This window comes from Sarcophilus harrisii, chromosome 3 (genome assembly GCF_902635505.1).
Source record: "Sarcophilus harrisii chromosome 3, mSarHar1.11, whole genome shotgun sequence".
NCBI classification, from domain to species: Eukaryota; Metazoa; Chordata; class Mammalia; order Dasyuromorphia; family Dasyuridae; genus Sarcophilus; species Sarcophilus harrisii.
The window spans coordinates 401,306,616-401,327,693 of NC_045428.1; the positions used below are offsets into that span (position 1 = coordinate 401,306,616).

General features: G+C 33.8%; 1 protein-coding gene across 4 annotated transcripts in view; it reads right to left on the minus strand.

The window, feature by feature from the left end:
* METAP1D (methionyl aminopeptidase type 1D, mitochondrial) overlaps positions 1-21,078 on the minus strand; it is a 99,374-nt gene that overhangs the window by 21,124 nt on the left and 57,172 nt on the right. For 3 of the 4 annotated variants that reach the window (XR_004233088.1, XM_012544810.3, XM_031960463.1), the window contains exons 2-4: positions 4,671-4,840; positions 2,516-2,665; positions 241-389 (exon numbers count right to left, since the gene is read on the minus strand). Coding sequence is in view for 3 of the 4 variants with exons in the window: in XM_012544810.3 (XP_012400264.3) it covers positions 241-389; positions 2,516-2,665; positions 4,671-4,840 (469 nt within the window). In the remaining variant the exon portion in view is untranslated. Of the gene's footprint in view, positions 1-240; positions 390-2,515; positions 2,666-4,670; positions 4,841-13,946; positions 14,329-21,078 lie in introns of those variants that run through there. The other variant, XM_023499285.2, reaches the window with a different exon arrangement.

Here is a 21,078-nt window from a genome sequence, read left to right on the forward strand (position 1 = left end):
CCATCCTTTCTTTCCCCTCTTTAAAAACTACAAGCTTCTTCAAGAGACCTTAAGCTGTGGTTTAGAAGTGTTCTGTCAAATTAGAAGCAATACGACTTCATAATCAGTGCTTTACCACATGTAACTACAGAAACTTGCAGGTGGGTTTCAATTAAACCAGTGTCTTTCAACATGGGGCTGTAGATCTTGGTTTCAGGTTTTAGTGAGCAGGGGAACAATGTGTTATTAAGAAATGAATACCTGTCAGGAATACCATGACACAGCACGTTGTTTACAGAGGTACAAACGGATTTTGGAAAACCTCCATAGCCTAGAGGTGAAGGATAGGCGTTGTGACGGATTATTTCCTGATGAACAAGAGAATCTATCTCTTCAGTTGTCATGTCAACCTAAAACATTAAATTTTTATTTAAAAGTATGTTGAGACAGTTGAATCTATTTTTTTTATTTAATAAATATGATTGTGGTAGAAGAAATGCAGTAACATGTGCCTTGCCAAAAAACCCTAAGTACAGTATTTTAATGGCTTACATGAATTTTAATACTGGTCTAAATTTTGAACTATGCTGCTTAATATGTTAGCACCTATTATGAAATAGAATTTTTTTTAATTTGAAGGATCATGGAAATTCTCTATATGCAATTAAATACTACAAATGTTATTGTACCCTTTGGGTTCCAGAAATGTACTCTTAAGCAATGTCTCTCTCCTATTTTCACCACTGGTCAGAATTCTTGGGTTGATGTAATGTTGGAAATCAAGGGCTTAATTTGTATGATAAAGTTAGAGAACTAGATCAACCTTGTATCCCCTAATCTGGGCAAAACATTAAATTGTGTTTGATGGAAACTGTGTGAAGATTGTGGACTTCCATCTTCTAACAACAGTCTTTGATATCATTGAAAATGTTGTTTGCTTTATTGGGTGATTTAAAAGAATCCATATGGGGTTTCTAGGACATAATTTTATTCTTGGCTATCAGTTTTCTGTAACTGTGGGGAAGCATCTAGTATCCTTATTTATCCATATTTTGTGCAATAAGCATTTGGTAGAATTATATAGTATCAAGCCCCCTCTGAGAGTTCAATAAATACTTCACTGAATGAGGGGTTCAGCATTTGATTTATTTTTATTTCCCCATTTCCCAAACGATTTAGTTCCCTTCTCACACCCCTCTGAAAGACATTTAATTGCTCTAGAACCCTTCAAACTTATTATTTTGTGAGTGCATGAGAATATTTTGAAGATAAATGGAGGAAAATTCTGCCCCAACTTACAACACACAAAGAAATCTGGGATAAGAAAAATCATGTTCTTTGTTGTAAATTATCTACTAGTACTACTGTAATTGTTTCCCTCCCGGCCAAGAACTTGTCACTTTCATCCAATTACTCCCACTAAGAGTTCTTACCTGCATGGAAGTAGATGCTAACCAATATAACCTCATTTACAAATCTTTTCCCCTAAACTCTGCACCATCTTCTGCAGAACCACAGGATATCCCAGGCAACCACTGAAGAATCCTGCTATTCTAGAGACTATTAAAGAATGGTGAGAGCCACACTATAAAGGCTAAAAGGTACATAACAACATAGCTACTCTGATAGGGGCCAGAGCTTTCTGTACTCCAGTTGACAGCAGATTGAAGGAAGAGTATAAGAGAGTGGAATCAGAAGACTTAGAGTAAAAACCCATTTCTGATATTTACTGTATGGCTAGGCTAGCTGTTTCATGTCTCTGTACTTTGGTTTCCTCATCTAAGAAATGGGGACAACAATATTAGTACCATGAAGGGGAAGCTGGGTAGTGCAGCAAATAGAATGGTGGATCCTCGAGTCAGAAAGACCAGAATTCAAATCCAGACTCATCCTCTTACTACCTGTATGATCCTGGGAAAGCCACTTAATCCTATTTGCCTCAGGTTCCTCATCTATGAAATAAGCTAAAGAAGGAAATAGCAAACCACTTCAAGTATCTTTGCCAAGAAAATTCCACATGGGATTACAAAAGAATTGGACACAAATGAGCAACAATTTTATTAGGTTGTTGCAAAGATCAAATGATGTAACATATACAAAATGTTTTGTTAATTGTAATGCACTACATAAATATGAGTTATTATAATTAATCTTTCAGAGAAAAACAAACATCAAGGAAAAAGAAGATGAAAGATGAGATATAGCACAAAAATGATAGGGAAAATAGGAATAAGGAATAATTGTAAACTGAGCAAATGGGGAAAGTTTCAAAGTCAAAACAATTTAGGTTTTTGATTCATTTGGTTAAATCTTACTTGGGGAAAAGCACCTCTAGAATTTTTCTGCTTAACCTTAGATACATATGATCATTCAGTAAATTTTGATAGTTTAAAAATTAAGAACCAATGTAACCTCCCTCTCCCACCAGAGCTAACATTGGATATACACACAATAAGAGTTAAAAAGATACTTTTTTTTAAAAAAAAAGGAAAGTCTTCATAAATAGAGTCCATCTAAATTTTTATGAAGCTACTACCTTTAAACTCTTTCCAGCTAGAAGGAGGACATGACGGGCCAGCTGACAAGCCTGACGAAGCCCTTGAATCTGATCTTCCTTCTTAACTTCTATGCTGTCTCCCCAGTCTGGTACAATGCCTGTCGTCACATAGTCTGGCTTCTTTATGTGCTTGAAGAAAAAGGATTGAAAATGAAGATCAGAACCCTGAGCATGACAATGGGATCATTTTCTCAGATACAGCCTTTTGCTTCATGGCACTCTGCCCTTCCTGTGGAAGCATCGACCTCCCCAAACCCGAAGAACAAACCCTCAAGGCTGCCTCAGTGTTTCTTCTATTGCCCTTGTGAACTTAACATGCCCTGATAGAATTGGCTCCACATATTCTGTTAACCTCACAGTGCAGAGATCCAAGTTAGACTGGAGTAGACTTCTAGTCAAAACAGTTTCATTTTTTTCCCTCCAAATCCATGAGAAACATCATCATCCTTGGTGAAAGATGCTACTAAATTTCAAAACAGCCAAATGGCTAAATAAGAGCACTTTCATCAATTTAACATAAATATAAAATTTGTACAAAAGTTAACAGTTAAATGGATATATCTAAAAAGATGGCTGTCAACTTCATTGAAAAAGTTATCCTTTTCTATCACTTTGCAACCATTTCCATGTAAAGAATAAGGGGAGAGGTGGAGGCAGAAGGCGTTGACAAAAGCAGATCCCTTAAATCAAAATTATCTATAATATTTCTGTTATTTATCATTAAAAAATAAGTCCACAAGCCTTCTCTTAGAAAATTCTACATTAGTTATCACAAGTTCTTGGTCAGGACTCAGAAAATAAATAACAATATTGTACACACAGTGTTTCTTTCAGTCTCAAAGGATTCCTCGGTACTTTACAAACTATTTATAGAAATTACTGCGTAAGTATGATTTCATAGTACACAGTAATACTACACAGAAGTTTAGGACAGGAAGCTGAGGAAGACAACACTATTCAATTGAAAAATCAGAGTAAATACTGAATGGCATTGAGGTTAATGTCTCCTCCTCTCCTTGAAAAAAATGATGCAATTCTTAGGGACCTCAAAAAGTTCTTAACATTAGTTTTCTATTTTGTCTTAATGGGAAGTACCCCCAAGAGCATTCAAGCACCAACTCACAGCTCTGATTTGTCACTACTTTACTGTGGATAAATAAATATTAGCTCTTCTGAGACTACAATGTAAATTTTTTGCAAGACCTTCCAAGTCTCCTTAAAAGAATTTATGACTAAGACTCAGTTCTCATGGGTAATATGCTAAAAACCAGAGCTTTAAACAAGAGCACAGGCAAACAATGTGTTGCCATTTCAATAGGTTTTTATTTTCCAACCCACTAAGTTAAATTCTTACTCCATCATAGTATATCAAGGACTAAATCCCTATTCTCTACAAGATGTGAATACTTTGCTCTGAAAATGAATAGTTTTTTTTGGGGAGGTCTACTCAATCTTAGCAAACTTTATCAACAAAATGGTATTTTTAACTTTTAAGAAACAGAATCTTCTTAGCATAGATTTATTGTAAGGGGAAAAATACTAAATGAAGGGGGGAAAAAAGTCTGCCTTTATGATGGGTGTTTCCTTCTTTTTAGCTTTTCTGATTCCTCCCACATGATTCTTATGCCTCCTTTACACTGAATTTTGAAAAATGGACCAATTGCCTTTTGCAAGGATTTCAATTCCCTGAAAATCTCAAGGATACTTGGAGATTTAACATCCTATTTTATTTCTTCTGAAGAAATTTTTTAAAGTAACAGCAATAATAATAGAAATATGAAAGTAGGGTTTAGGAAAGATATGTCATGAATCAATTTTAACCCACTACTTTGAGGTATCTCCAACTCAGAACTCAAATCTTTGCTCTAACAAACAAATAAACATAATATGTGCATTGTTCAAAATAGCTATGCAAATTCAAATACTCTGGAGGAGCTTACAGTCTTAATGAACAGATTCAATCCTTTGCCTGGAACTTCTAACACTAGTGTTTTTATGTCAAATCACAAAGCATGTAACAGACACATGATGTACATGCCCTCACAATCAAGAGAACAAAAAAGTGTACTTAATCCTTTGTATAGCCAACCTTTCTAGGGCCACAAAAAGTAGCAGAGAATGGGTTTCACAGTACCTGAGGAACTGGATGAGCTGTAGAGACTGCAGCAGGCAAAACTATCCTATGGGATGTGTATTTTTGTCTTTGGAAAAAGAAATATCTTCTTTGCTGATTGCTTGTCTGCTTGTGTAAGTAGACAGGGCTGACAGGTGAACAGAAAACTTTAGGGTAGCCAGTCATGCGACCTTTGAGGAAAAAAATGTCTATTTAAAAACAAAGAAAGGAAATATATATATTGCTATGGCAAAAAAGAAAAGCATAACATTTAAAAATTATTCCATATTTAATTGATTCCAAAAGACAACTCCCTAGATGGAAAAGGAAAGGATATAGTGCATTAAATTTTAGCCCACAGAATTATTATTATCATTATTATTATTATTATTATTATTATTATTATACATTTGGCCCATAGGATTATTATTTTCTATCCTATTGTAACATATTTATTAGCAAGTAGGTTTTGTTAACGTTTGGCAAGAAAAAGTCCTTCTACACTGGACTATAAATATTTGTAACCATCTTGCTATGTGTCAGATCTACAAGAAGATTTTGTGGGATATATCTGGTAAAGAGAGAACCAAGAGGACCCTTGATTCAGGTTCCTGTTTGGATTATTTCACACTCAGTCAGACTGATTTTCTTCCAAGTTATACAGACCAACTGCCAGCAGGACCCTTTGACCTTGATCAGATTACTATGTGTTAAGTTGTATACAGTGGGGCACTACAATGAAACACAGTGGCAAATGTTTGAGTCAGATAAAGAAGAGAATGGCAAAATTTTAGGGCTTCACACAAAAGGGTAATGAGCACAAAACAAAGATAGCATTAAAGGGTCCAGAACTGACTCCCTGGCACAGACCCGTTGAGAGATGCGAGAGACCAGACAAACCACTTAGTTTTGGGCTGAAACTGTGACAGAAATAGAGCACAGTGTACTCTCATAAAATGGCCTCAGAAATCAAATCTCTAAATTGGATTTGAAAAGGACATTATTCCTGCCAACTCGGCTAGTTAGTAAGTCAAGTCTTTTTCATGGAGCTCTTTCAAGTACTTTCATCTGTAAAATAAGGCCTGGTTTTTGCTGACTGGCTTTAACATTAACTAATATTTTTAAAAGAGTTAATAAGACCAAATGAAACAGTACCAATAGAAAGGCAACATGATGGTGGTAGAGTGCCAGGCCTAAGTTTCCTCACTTGGGAAACTTGTAGAAAGGGGATACTTTTAGCATCCATCTCATTAGATTGTTAAAAGTTAAAAAAAAAAACAAAACTAGATAAATATATATATATATAATGCTTTGTAAATTTTTGCTATATATGTAAATTATTCTAAAAAGACTTAAACATCAAAAACTTTTTAAAAAGACTTCTTAAATGTACCTACCATACACTAATCTGACCATACTAATGAGGAGCAGAGTAGCAGAGTATAAAAAACATAGGATGGTTCCAGTGATACTTTTAGGCCAAATGCCAAATACAACAAAGGGATTAAAGAAAAAGGGAAACGATCAATGTGTATAAAAATATTTATGGCATCTTTTCTCATGGTGGCAAAAAACTGGAAAATAAGAAGGTGCCAGTGGAAAAAAGCTGAACAAGTTATAGTATGTGAATGGAATGGAATAATGCTGTGTTACTAGAAAGAGACAATTTCAGAGAAATCCAGGAAGACTTAAAATGATACAGAGTGAAGTAAGCAGACCCAGGATAACAATCTATTCTATAGAATCAATATTCTAATAGTAATTTTGAAAGACTTAAGAATTTTGGATGAAGAAATCAACCATGATACCAGAGGACTGATGATAAAGAATGCCATTTTCTTAGAGAAATATGGATTATTATGCAGAATGAGACACATACTTTTTCGTATAAGACTAATACAGGAATTTATTTCACTCAATTGTGCTTATTTGTCATATAGTTACTAGTTTTGTCTTCTCTTTTTTTCAGTGTTGAAGGATGGTAGGAAGGCGATAATAAAAATTAATAAATAATAAAAACTTGGTATATATATATATATATATATATATATATATATATATATATATAAAAGAAAGAACATATAGGAAAATATTAATCCTATTTCCTTCATTAAGTTTGTGATCTTGAGTAAACTATTTTATGTCTCTGTGCTTCTGTTTTTTCATCTATAAATGAGATTTATTTTTATAACTGACATTTATTCAGCATTTTAAAGTTTGCAAAATCCTTTATGTATACCACCCTATTTTTGACTCAAAGCAATCTTGTGAAGTAGGTTTTTATATATATATATATATATATATATATATATATATATATTCATTATGAATATACCTATTTAATAGATGAGGAAATTAAGGCACAGAAAGGGTAAGTTATTGTCCATGGTCACTTAACTAAGAAGGATAAGAGTTGGAATTTGATCCCAGTTAAGCATGCTCACCACTATTCCACACTATCTTTTTTCTAATGACCTCACGGGATTATTATCAGTATGAAATGAGACAAAACCCATGAAAATATTTTGCACATTTAAAAGTTCTATATAGGAGGCAATGTTGTACAATGGGAAACATTGTACTTGGTGTCAGAGATTGGGATTAAAATTCTAGCTCCCACATTCCTAGATATATGACTAAACTTTATGAACCTCAGTTTCCTTATCTGTCAGAAGGGGGGGAAATGATTAACTAATGCCTTGCTATGAAGAAGGTGCTTTGCAAATCTTAAAGGTCTCTCTATATAATGACTATCTCTGTGGTCATTCTTGAACTCAAGATATTTTCTTACTGAATTGTTTTTTCCAAAAGGTTGACAGGGTTTTAGACTGAATCATCCTCATTGTCAGGTAAATTGATTATTTACATACATTTGTAAGATGCCTGGTTCTGATAAAGGATCCATCTGTAGCTATGAAAGAGAAATTATTGGGGTTTTATTTGCTGTTTTTTTTTTAAGTTTAACTTCTGTATGCCTTTTGTTTGCCTATGTTTCCAGGCTGATTACATAGTACTTTCTCTTACTTATGCTCCTGCCAAACTGTCCCACTCACTGTTTATGGTACCCTAGATTCCATCTCTTACCAAGCACGTTCTCCTTCAGCTTTCCTTCTTGAAACACTTTCGTTAAAGGCTCAGATTGCCTTTAAGAGTGCTTTTCTGATTTTTATCTGTCTCCCAAAATAGCTATAACTCTCTGTGTGTGAATATATATGTGTGTGCATGTGCGAGTGCATTCTATTTACAATATGGGAAAATGCTGCAATCCTCCAGGAGAATATAAACACCTCAAGGGCAAGGACTCTATTACTTTTGTATTTTTATCTGCAGTGCCTAGAATAATACCTGCCATATAATAGATTCTTAATAAACATTTGTTGGCTGATTTATTTATCATATTTATTTCTTAAGATATCTTTTCCCCTGACTCCCCTTATTCAGCAAGCTTTCCCTTGTACATAGGTTTAAAAAAAAGTAACATGATAAATACATCAGTCACATCTGATAGCATATACAACAATCCACAATTATTTATTATAAAGACAGTGTTCATTTTGCTTTTTCTTTCATTTACATTGCTGTAATAATTGTGTAAATTGTTTTCTTGGTTCTGCTTACTTTCTTCTGCATCAGTTCATCTGAGTCAGTAAGAAAGATTTTCATCTCTACAAAGTCCACTGTATAAAAACAGCTGTCTAGACATCATTAGTATCAGACTACAGGCAACTACACTACACAGACAAGACTAAGCACTGCACACTCAACAATAAACACCTCAGTCACATCCAAAGGGGATTTGTAATAAATTCACTGCCTGACAATCAACTGCAGAGCATAATTCATGTCTAACTTGATTCTATAAAACCCAGTTGTTCAGGATTCATCACATAAAAATGGTCCCCTTCTGATGTACTCTAACAATCCCTGGAATTGTCTAGAATATTTCTACTGGAATATTCTGGATTAACAGTTTATAGCAGACAGGACCATTAACATTTTCCCCTCCCTTGTTTGGTGTCAGGAAATTTTCCAGAAATTAAAAAAAAAAAACATGTTAGTAAACACCCTTCATAATGATGCTGTGAAAGGATGAGACTAACATCTATATACTATGTATTTGCTATATTTTGAGGCCATAATTTAAATCTGTGATGATATTGATAACAGCTAATTTTTATATAATGTTTTAAAGTTTACAAAGATCTTTATATATATTATTTTGCACATTATAAAACCTTTTGTGGGGGGGGGGAAGGGAGATATCACAAAACCAAGCAACAACAAATCACAGTATTCATTTCTACTGAAAGATAGAATTCCTGTCTAATTAGTTCACTCATGTAGTATGAGCCCATATTGGATTAGATCCCATTTAAGAAAATTATTTCTTGGTAGTAGAAAAAATTTTTTAAAGATTTACTGATGTCTTTCATTTCCCCCCTACACTGCAAATCATTTGCCAATGTCTTCTTCCATACTTATTGAACCCTATTTAATAACACACAAAAACAAGGAAAACTTATTGACCAAATGATCTTAGCACCATATACAACATATGTTCTTTACTGTTGTACAGAGGGAAGAAATATTTTTCATTATCTGGTAAACTAAAATTAGTCACTAATAGAAATTAGTAACTCATATTCATAAACTACTTTAAGATTTAAAAATCTCTGACTTCATAACAATGATGGAAATGGATAATTCCAGCATCATTAGCACCATGTTAGAGGTGACAAAACTAGAATTATTAGTAGAGACAGGTATAATCTCTCATAAATCTTCCTAAAAGAAGTATTTTTTTAATTATCCGATTTTGTATTATATGCATTTTCTTTCTTTTATATATTAAGATTTTTTTTTCATTTTTGGGGCCAATCTAATGATTTTGTTGCTATATTGAGGAAATTCCTAGTATGGAAATTCCCTCTATTAGGGGATTGGCAATTTTTCATGGACTTAGTCTTTGAGAGTTGTCTGGTACACTGAGAGGTTAGATAATTTTCCACTGTCACTATAAGTCAGAGTTAGGACCTGAATTGAATTCTTCCTGAATCTGAGACTAATGTTCTATCTCCTTTGACTTTCCACATTCATTTTTTTTTAAGCAAGTACTTCAACTCAGAGTCAAGTGTGTGTGATGTACAGTAAAAGATGCAAAATGTGTTTTTCAGGGAATGAGTTTTGTGATGGGTTGGATTTTTTTGGGGGGGGGGAGTTTTTTTCATTTTAACAGTAGAAAACTAAATGTTAAGAACAGAAACAAAAATTCAGATGACACTTCCATAAGAATCACTTAAGAATCCCAACCTCCAAAAGTTTTCAAGGGGACCAACAATTATCTACACTTCCACAGCAACCACATGAAATCCTGAACTAGTGGTTTGGGGATTTAGATTATAGTTTTGACCACTATATAAACTCTCCGGGACTCAATTTCCCCCTTTGTAAAGTAGAGGATTGGACTGGATGAAGTTGTGAGTGGAGATAAAGCCTAAGTCAAAGCAGCCATGTCCCTTCTGAGGTAGTCATTTACCAGTTTTTCCCAATTGTATTACAGTTATGGAAGGAAAATTTTTTTTCTGTTCACTGAAACATTACATCTAAGCCTGAGACCAAGTAGACTCAATTTGCATATCTTTGAGAGCCAGCATACCCCTATGGTGGGTAAGAAGGACTTGGAGCTTGGAAAGCCAAGGCTCAAATCCCAAATCGGACATCAGTTATATGTATGACCTCTCTGAAATTATAGTTATTAACTTCAATAATAATAGCCCACAATTATATAGAGAGTTTAAAAGTTTTCAAAGCATTTCATATATATCATCTCTTTGAGTCATACAACAACTTGAGGGAACTATAGAATAAAAGTGTCATTATACCCATTTTACAGATGAAGACACTGAGGTTCAGTAAGTATTGGTCCAAGGTTACTTTTTCCATCATGCCTCTCTCATTTAGATGGGACTATACATATTTTTAAAATATTATCTATGAGGATAAACACAACATTACCATTGTAACTTGACTTGCCACAGAAAAGATGGATTAAAGACTAGATGCAGATACAGAGTTGATTGTATACTAGAATTCTAAATATCTGATTCTAAACTCTAAAACATATAACCAGAAACATTCAATCTGTTAACAATCATGGCTATACATGTGCCAAGTTATGTACTATTCTACATTCACAGGATACTTCTTTATTTGGAATGAAATCTTTTACCTCTATCCCATAAAAGACACACTATAAATGTTGTCACAAGATAACAAGATAATAAGGTACCGTACTGTGTTGTTATTCCACTAACTATTCATTACAAACTAGGAAGGAAAAAAATTTAGTCCTTTCACAGGTGAAATGAAGAATGTACTTAAACCAACCACATGCCATTCCAAGATAAAGGTTGTAGTAAATCTGACTAAAAAAGAGAGATAAAGAAAAACTTTGTTTTATCAAATACAAACTAGCATAATAACATTCTTCTCAAACCCACAAGAAAACAAAACAAAAATTTCTATGTCCCATTTTAATAGATGGCTCTGAAAGAAAAAAATAGCATATAATAATCTCTGGGAAAATATTTTAACACTTTTCATACATTTCCCCCCCTTCCTGTTTCCCTTACCACTCCCAGTCAAAACAGTATGTCTAATACCTCCCTTCAGCTCCCTAACCCTTAAGTTGCTGCATTCACAACTAATTTGATGCACCCACCTCATCAATCATCAGAGAGACAGGAGCAACCTGGACTGTTCCAATCAGGCCGTACTTCCCCCCTTCACTATAGTCCAGTGTTCTATTCACTATTGTTCAACTACAATCCACATCTCATCTCCTTTTTGTCAAGTTATTTGGGGGACAGGGTAGAGGAGCATGAGTTATCTGGTGGTGCTAATTACTGAAACAGGCAGTTTTACCAAGCGCGCGCGTGTGTGTGTGTGTGTATAATATAATATAATATAATATAATATAATATAATATAATACACACACAGACACACACAGACACAAGACTCCAACGGGAAGGCATCAGAAACAACAGGAGAGCCTGGAAATCAAGAAGGAGATGCTTTGTATCACTACTGATCTTGAAACAGATCATCACAGTGACTATGTATAGTGTTGATTATTTAACAAAAACTCTGTATAGGCTTTTTTTTTTGGTAGCAAATCTATATGTTATTTGTTATGAATACTAGAATACTTACTGCTATCAAGTATAATAATAAGAATTATTTTCAGTGTCACAAAAATTGTATCAGCACATAGCTTGTGCTGAACACTGAAAATTATAGTCAAGTGCTTCTTTTGCTCCATGGAGAATCACACCAAGCAGTCTGAGCACCTCTCAAAATTGCTGTATGTATCCTGGAGCTTGTGGCATATTTTTCCTGTTTTAAATTTGTATTTACAAGGTAAATCTTTGATATGGCTTTAAATGTTCCCATATACTATGTAATAACATAATCTACTGAAGGCTGTATTCTGCCCCCCCCACTCTGCTTTTTGAACAGATTCAGCCCCAAAGGTAGAATTACAGAATTCAAGTATGGTGGAGGCTGGGGTACACTTTAAGTGACTAATTTTGCTGCACACAATGTGCCCTATATTTATTAGCCTTTTAGTCTAGGTCTGTTTTAATTGTTATCTGTTCACACAGGCTATATTCCATAATGAAATACTCCCATTTCACCCACTAAGCAGTGGGGCTTTTTATGTGCACCTCTATTAATGACCCTTAATTAAGTTGATTTCAGCCTTGTAAATGTGATTTTTCTCTTGGTCAACAAGTATTTTTTAAGGGAGAGGTTCAGTGAACTTTCCAATGAGTGTTTAAAAATGTTTCTTTTTGAACAGCTATAAAATTGGAGAAAGTCCACTTCTAGTGAGGTGTGGCCTATTACCATCTAACCCATTCATTTACAATAAATACATTTCAAAGGAAGCACTATCACATTTTAAAAAAATTCTCAGTTATTCTGCATTTCAAAAATATCAAGTGTTAGAGCAGAAAAAAATCCCATAAAAATCAACCTGGTAGGAATAAACAGAAGTAGACAAACTCAACTGAGATAATAAATAACTTTAAAGGACACAATGTAAAAATGTCTTTTTTTGCACTTAATAATATTTTCCCTCCAATTATATGTAAAGAGTTTTTTAATGTTTAACATTATTGTGCATGTATAACATATCAGATTGCTTGCTATCTTTAGGAAGGAGGAGGAAAATTATTTTAACTTTAAATCAGATTATTTCAAGAACCAGTTAACTTCTAAAAGGTACCTAATTCCAGTATGGCAGCTTTTGAGATACTTTTAACTATCTGCTTAAAATAATAATAATAATAATAAAACATTGTTCTTACGGCAGTCTCAGTAAGAAATGTGCTATAGGAATACCTTTTGAAGAGGCTAATTTAGGAACTAAGGAAAGATAACACTTCAGTAACTCCAACCAATTACCTGGAGTAGGGACGCAGGCTTTTAAAGTACTCTGTTTCAAAACCAAAAGGGAATATGACAAAATGTATCTCTGTCTTCTATTTCTTAAGCTAAAACATGGCAACGTTGCTATCTTAGAAAAATTGTAGTGAGTGGAAAATTAAATAGTCTGCATACTTAATATATCTATTAATACTTAATATATCTATCTTATTGATTTTTTTTAAGACTATTCAAGATGCACATTTCAAGAATAAATGTAAAAGATTAAAGGTTTCTTCCAATTACAAGTAACCTGTATAGCAGAAGAGAAGCTCATATTTCACAAGAGAAAACCTGTGCATTTGGTGAATAAAAGAACAACATAGAGGAATGCCCCAGGCTGAAGCAGAAACTGATTGGGCAAAGCAGAAGGACAAGAGCCCTTGAAACTAAACAAAAGCAAATTCATTCTGTTGACAGATGTTGATTACATCAAAGCAACAAGGAACTTTCTCCACCCCTCTTTTTTTTTTTTCTCTTAACAACCAATATCTCTATATTATCTATCTAAAGCAGGGCTTTAACCAATCACAATCAACATTATATAACTTGTAAAAATTTTTAAGTCAAGTTAAAGAATATTGTAATGGAGTCTTAGCTAGGCTTCTCTAAACAGTGTGTTCTATTCACATGGACATGTGTAGCCATGCTGGCCCACGCCATCATCAGCCCCTTACTTCCAGGGGTTAACTGCTCTGGCAGCCAAATAAAATACAGAGAGAGCCATGTAATTATGGAGACAGTCAAAGGGCAGGCTCTATTTTGAAATCTATTTGCACAGACAAGGTCTTCCAATTTAGCTTACAGGAAACAAGCTGGTAAAGGGAGTCTCCTTTTCTCCAGATGCTTTCCACACTTTTTCTCCATTTCAGGAAATCATGGATATGGACACCATACATGACTGTTTCCTGGATTACAAGCCAAGATGCCATTACACAGAGAGAAGACTAAATATGTTTTACAAGCCTGTAAAAAAACATTTTTCTCTAATTAGCAGCATTTGGCAACTCCCCTCCCCCAAGATGATAAAACTACAGTGTTTATTAAACAACATTTTTAATGAGGATACAATCCCATTTGTTATGCAGGTGTTGGGGAGGGAGGTTAATGCTCAAAATATGGTAAAATTACATAACTGAATCTCAAAATGTATTGGCACATACACTTGTCTAAAATAAAGAGTCTAATTGAGATGTAAAAAAAATAGTTGCTTTATGGTTATTTATATTCAATTAAAATATAACATTTTGAAAGTATAAGACAATATGAAATGCAGTGTTTTTAAATGCATAGAAAAATCAACATAAATGCTTTTTTACACAAAAACATGTAACATGAATCTCACAATTTGTACCAGTCATTTAATGCTGTAGTTGGCAATTTCCACTAGACTAGAATAAGCTAATAAAGGCCAATAAGGTTTTGTTTGAACTCTTACATTTTTTTCATATTAAAATTGGGCATACTACCACCACTACTTATGAAACCATTTATTATTTCTCTGCTTAGTGTGCCTATTCAAATGAAGGTAAAGCAAATACATAACTAGAGTTCTCAGAATTCATCATTCAGCCATAAACTAAAACCCCAGAGGTCACAGTCCTAGAGAAGGTAAGTTGGAAAGCCAGTAAGACTCAGAGCCCCTTCTATGTACAGGAAGGGTGACAGCCTTAGGGCTCCCTTGCCTAATAATAACAACATTCAAGTAACAGTGCCCAGGTCACGACAAAACATGACCCTCTTCATGGCTCTTTCAGGAAGCTGGCTCCATGCCACCTATTTTTTTCTTCTTTTTTTATCAATAGCAATTGATGGAGTATAATGTCAATGACAACAAGAAAAAAAATTGAAGGGAAGTTCACATTTTGCTTCTTTAAAAAAGCTGGATTGCTAATTCCCTGATCACTATTTCACCTCCTTTGTAATAAGATAAAATAAACCTTCCTCCAGTCTATAGTAAATCAAAGTGGAAAATAAGAATAGTTATTATAGTGATAAATATTCCTAGACCACATTTTTTGATACAAAAAATTACTATAGTAAGAACTCATACCAGAAGTCCAAAGCTAACAGAAAATTACTTTAAAAATGAGGGAAGGAGAGAGGAAAGAAAGGAGGGAGGAAAGGAGGGAAGGGAGGGAGATAGGAAAGAAGGAAGAGAGGAAGAAAGGGAGGGAGGAAGAAAAAGAGGAAGGGATAGAGGGAGGGAGGGAATACAGCTTGTAATTAAATTTCTCCTCAAGATGGAAATTCTTCTTTTTTACATGAAAATGGAAAGTCACCAAAACTTGCATTTATAATCATACTATACATGTAGCAGATTTTATGTCCTTTAAATTTTATTTAACTTAAACTTTATAGAAAAGTAGAATTATTTTGTATTTTAACAATGGATATATGCAGGCCAACTTTTTTAACAAAGAAATATTATATTCTTCCTGAGAAAATAAAGAAGTGATTTATTAATACAACAGTCAAAATGTAATACTTTATTCTAGTTAAGCCCTGTGGAAAAAAAAAAGTCATGAAAAAACCATTCCTCTTGTAGACTTTCTGAATTCAGCAACACCACATAAGTACAAAACAAAAGACAAGTGCTAATTAGAGTAGAAGCATAGAACAACATGAAATGAATCAAATCCAAAAGCTCAGGCTGAGTAATATTAAGAATTTCACACTGGTGGTACCTAGGGAATATAGACTCCTAGTTAGCATAAGACATCTGGCAAATTTCAACTTTCCAAAGTCTAGCAAAAGAAACATTCCTTTTACCTGACACACTTTTGGTGAAGATGAAGAAAATAAAGGAGTTTGCAATAAAAGATACAAATCAAAACCAGAAACAGCAAGTTGATAAGATTCTCACACTGATTTAAATCATAAGAACAATTTATACCTCAAGTTAAAAAAACAGATAAGGTACTCTTACTTTTGCCTGCCTTTAATTCTTTTAGAGAAACGGTCATACAAATTCTATCATATTTAATGCTATCCGTAATATGAATTATTATATATTGGATTACTTGTTGTTTAAGGGAGAGGGTGGAGAAAGGGAGGGAAAAAAAATTTGGAACACAAGGTTTTGCAAGAATGAATGTTGAAAATTATGCTTGTATTTTGAAAATAAAAAGCTAAAAAATAAAATAAAATATCTTATGCTCATAAAGAAAACCCAACAAAATATGAGTTATCACATAGTATATAGGAAACTTAGGATGGTGACAAAAAAGCCCCATTGCTCCTGACTATATAGATACAGCTTTAATATGCATTGTTTCTATTGTATTAAAGTGTATGAAAACAACTAGGAAAATTTGGGGGCTTTATTTTGCAAAAATACCAATGATACTCTATATGGAGTATCTTAGAGTTAGTTGGTTTTCCCCCCCAGTATGTATGTACCATTTAAAGTCATTTCTGCAAACAATTGGTATAAAATAGCTCAGAAGCTTCCGTCTGGGCTGAACAATGCAGTATCAGTGCCTTTAAAAAATCTACACCAAAATGCTTTACATGCAATGTTTTCATTGATTGCATAACTCCAGGTGAAGAACAGAAAATAAAAAGAATACATTTGAATACAAATTCTATACTGGATGGTTTTGATAATTGTGTGAATTTTTTTCTCTCTGCTTTATCACCATGCAATAGAAGAGATGGTCACTAGAGTCAGTAATCACAACACAAAATGAAAAGGCGAAGGCTTTAGGAAAGCAATGTACTTTCATGTTTCTGTGATTGAATATACATAGCTCTAAAACAATAGAAGCTAAGGTCACACTTCAAAGGGTTATTTTCACAATGAAAATAAAGACAAAATATACAGCAGACTGTAATAAAAAAGAAAATTTCATGTTTGCTGAGAGTGGCTTTCTTTGGGATTGGAATAGTTGTAACACCACAAAATACTGTATATGTAACACAACCGATTACACAAATGGCTAATTATAAGCAGGAAGGCCCACTTACCCCCATCCTTTTGGGGACTAATGCAATAACTGAAGAGTAACCCAAATATTAAATATTTAAAAGGGAGATTTGTTGAGCATCTACTCAGGTGTCACCCTTCTCTGGCAAGAAAGATATCAGATTATAAAATCATTTCCTCAACCGGAGATTTTTTTTTAAGTACCCACAATATCTATTTTCATTTAAACTCATATTTGAAAACATGAATTTTAAATTAAAATGCTATCTCTTAGTGATGAAATTGGATAATACCTGTCACACTTGATGGACAGTTAAATCCATCTTCATATTTTAATATTAAAAAGCTTTGATATAATTGTCCTAATAACAAAATATTATTTATAACCTTTTGAACTATAATTCTTATACATAGTAAAAAAAAAAAAAAAATGAACACATCCATTAGAAAGAGACTAAGAACGGGAAACAAAATGTAAATGGTGGCTGATCCAAAAACCCATTGTTTTTGTGAGGGAATGACTTATGGGATTTTCTCCACATTTATTTAATTACATTTCACCTGGGTTAATAGTCCAATTATTTTTTATTCCCTGATTGCTAGTTGGCTGACGGTGAGCAAAAGCCAAAGTGTATTGATTGGCAGTGAAAAACTGGTTTAAATTTTTCTTACTGTGACACAGGTAATTCATGTTAATAAACATGTAGCTCCATTATCCCACCTAACCTTCCAATGTTGGAAACTCCTACCTCTAAAAAAGAAAGAGTCAGAAAGTTCACAGGCACTGTCCAATTAAGTGAATTATGAAAGATTCAATCTCTGTTCTTATCCCAATTTCCTTTTTAAACAAGAGAATTCCAATATCACTAAATATAGGAAGATCAACTCTTCTGCTATCTGGCCTATCATTAAGTCTGTAAAACTTGTGTATTCAACCAAATATCTAAGTTGATATTCTATTGTAATGGGCTGAGGCTTGAGTTGATGCACTGAGATCCCAAGCACGTGAGGCTAAATAGTAATTGGACTATACTCTATTAATATACATGCTTGGATAAAGAATGGCCCCACCCACTCTCTGTGCAAGTCCTGATGTGTTGTATAGGAAATGACGATTTTGGTGGGTGGAGGCAAAGAGACAGGAAGAGAGGAGGGGAGAGATTGGGCCTGGGTTCTATGCTGGTAGCTGCTGGTCGTGTAGCTGCTGGTCGTGTGGCTGCTGGTCTAGCTAGCTTCTTGACTCAGCTGCACACATTGCTACTGCTGATTCCCTTCCACCTCCGATCTTTCTTCACTGAGAATAAAGAGTGACGCTTTTCCCCTAACCTGAATTCCTGACTCCAGATGATTTTAAAATACGCGGTCATCACATTCTATATATCATATTTATACATTTGGGGAATGATGGTAAAGGATGGTATTGGAAGAAGTTATTTACCCAAAGGTTCCACTGTATAACTAAGTCATTCCCCAAGTTTATTAGAGAAAAAATGCTTTGGAGTTTAAGATAAAACTTTTATTTTTTTATTCTATCTTTAAATATTATTTATTCAGAAGTATAAATAATGGGTATTCAGAACCTTTCAGAAGTATGGTTATCCATAAGCCTTTATGAAAACATTAAATATTATTTATATTAAATATCCTGAGTACTTGACAGGATTCTAGAACAAGTTTTGAAGAGTACAATTGAAAAAAAATACTTGTGAATATTTTGTAAGAATATCAAGCTAGATTTTACCTTATCTTATTGCTTAAAATGTACAAGGGTCTCTTCACTGCATAAAATTCCCTGTTTATTAAACAGTGATAGAGGAAGAACTTGTTGACATTTCTAGCACTACCAACATACATCATTTATGACAAAAAAAAAACCAAGCACTCTATGAGAAATGCTCAATCACTGTCAATCACACACACTAAAATATACATAAACCAAAGCATGTGGTGTGAATTGTATTAAATTCAACCAAACACAGAATTACCAACATAACAAACAAAAAAACAAATAATTACAGATGACTCATAGACCTATTTACACAATACACAAAGTAACTCAGAAAGGTGTGTAACCATAGAAACCTAATAGCCTAAATTCAGTATCTTTGAATGTTGTATTTAGTTAAACACACAGGAAATAATGTCCACATAAAATTAAAACCTTTCTTTTAAAGGGTTATCTTATTTGTTGTCTGATGGATGATTAAAATAACTTTTCATTTTAACTAAAAATTCAGAAGATATTTTACTAAAATCATGAAAATACATAGACTATTTTTTCTATTTTTGAAACAGCTGTTTTTTAAGACTGCTAAGCTGCTGATTAACAAGTAAAAGAATTCAACTATATGAAATAAATCTCATGATGTCAGAACATTAAAAATACATCTGACACATAGACTTTTCTTAAATCTCACACTGTTGCACATGACACCCCTCCCAACCTCCCCTAATTAACTGCTATAGCTGAAATGCTATTAGTCTTTTCTGTTATAGTTCTTTCTCAATGACAATTACAATTTGCATGGTTTAATATTTAATACTATGATTAGTACTAATGTCCTATATTTTACTTCCTAATCCAAATGAGTAAAACATTATTTTGTAGTTCACTGGCTCCTACACTTAAGATTTAATGTTCAGTGTGTATTTCATTATGTAGATGAGCAAGGGATGTTGTTTGACATGATTTAAATGGGTCAACAGTATTTTCCTAGTCACATTAATCATTCAGACAGCTAAAATGAAAAAAAAAAAAAAAGGCTGTTAACATTAAACTGGAAAACCTGTTAATGCCAAGGACACTCATCATTGGTCAGTTAGTTACCTATGCATGTGCTTCTTGAGAAAACAGACCAGCAAACATCAAAAAAAAAAAAAAAAAATTATTTTGTTATTTATTTAGAAAAATACTTCAAGGTCACTGGTCCTTTTCCCAAATACTATGTGAGCCACAGGGCCAGGTCTGAGAGGTAGCAAATTGCAACCAAAACTAACATAAAGTGGGAATGTCTGAAAACACAGAACTGTTTCCTATTCAAGGAGAAAGAAAAAAATTGGGGAACTCAATTGTAGAGAGGGTAAGAAAGAATCTTGGGACACCATATGTGTACATGTTTCTGTAAATATTCTGAGGATGACAAAATTATTCTTTCAAAGTAGACTTCTGTTTTGACATGGTGGTTGCCTTAACTCCAACTAGGTCAGCAACCTTGTCACCTCCAAACAATGACTCTTGGCTCAGTGGGGAATTAGAAGTGGTAAAAGGGAAAAGGAATGGAAGAAATGGAGAGCTGAAGCAGTTAAATGTTCTTTAAAACATAGCTTCAAAGCATCTCAAAATAGTCCCAAATGAAAGAAATGAAGTATGTACTTTGAAATATGGAAATCAATAGTTATGAAGATGTGAGAATATTTGATTTCTTTCCTTGAGAATATTTTCAAAATCAGACAAGGAACAACTCTAGAATTTCCTTTTTTTCTAGCAGTAGACAACAATGGGACAACTCTAGGCGGATAATTCAGTTTATTGCTGGGGGAAGTCAATATGGCTAGTAAAGTTATCAAAGTAATTTTAGAAGAACTACCCATTTTCCCCCCTTAGTGGTTTGTTACATATAAATTAGGTCCTTTAAACAACAAGTATGAACATGACCATCCTACTAGCAGTTCCTTGTTCCCAAATGTAAACCTCTTAAGAGTTCCCAGGCTGTGATGGAGGATATTCTTGCCAGTAGATTCCATGGAATGTGTAACGATGACTTGAATAAATCTAAAAAGTTCTCTAAAATTTCTTCCTTATTAAAATGACTTAATGTATCAGAGCAGGAACTACCTGTTGGCTTTTTAAGGCACCTTCTCCTACGGCTGCCTTCCACCGACATGGAAGTAGTTGTTGGTGACAGTTGTGATAATCCAAGCACTCCCTCCCATTTAGTCAACTCCTCTCTATATTTTCACTTCCACCTTACTGCTATAGAATTAGGTTTGGAGAGAGAGCGGTATAGTG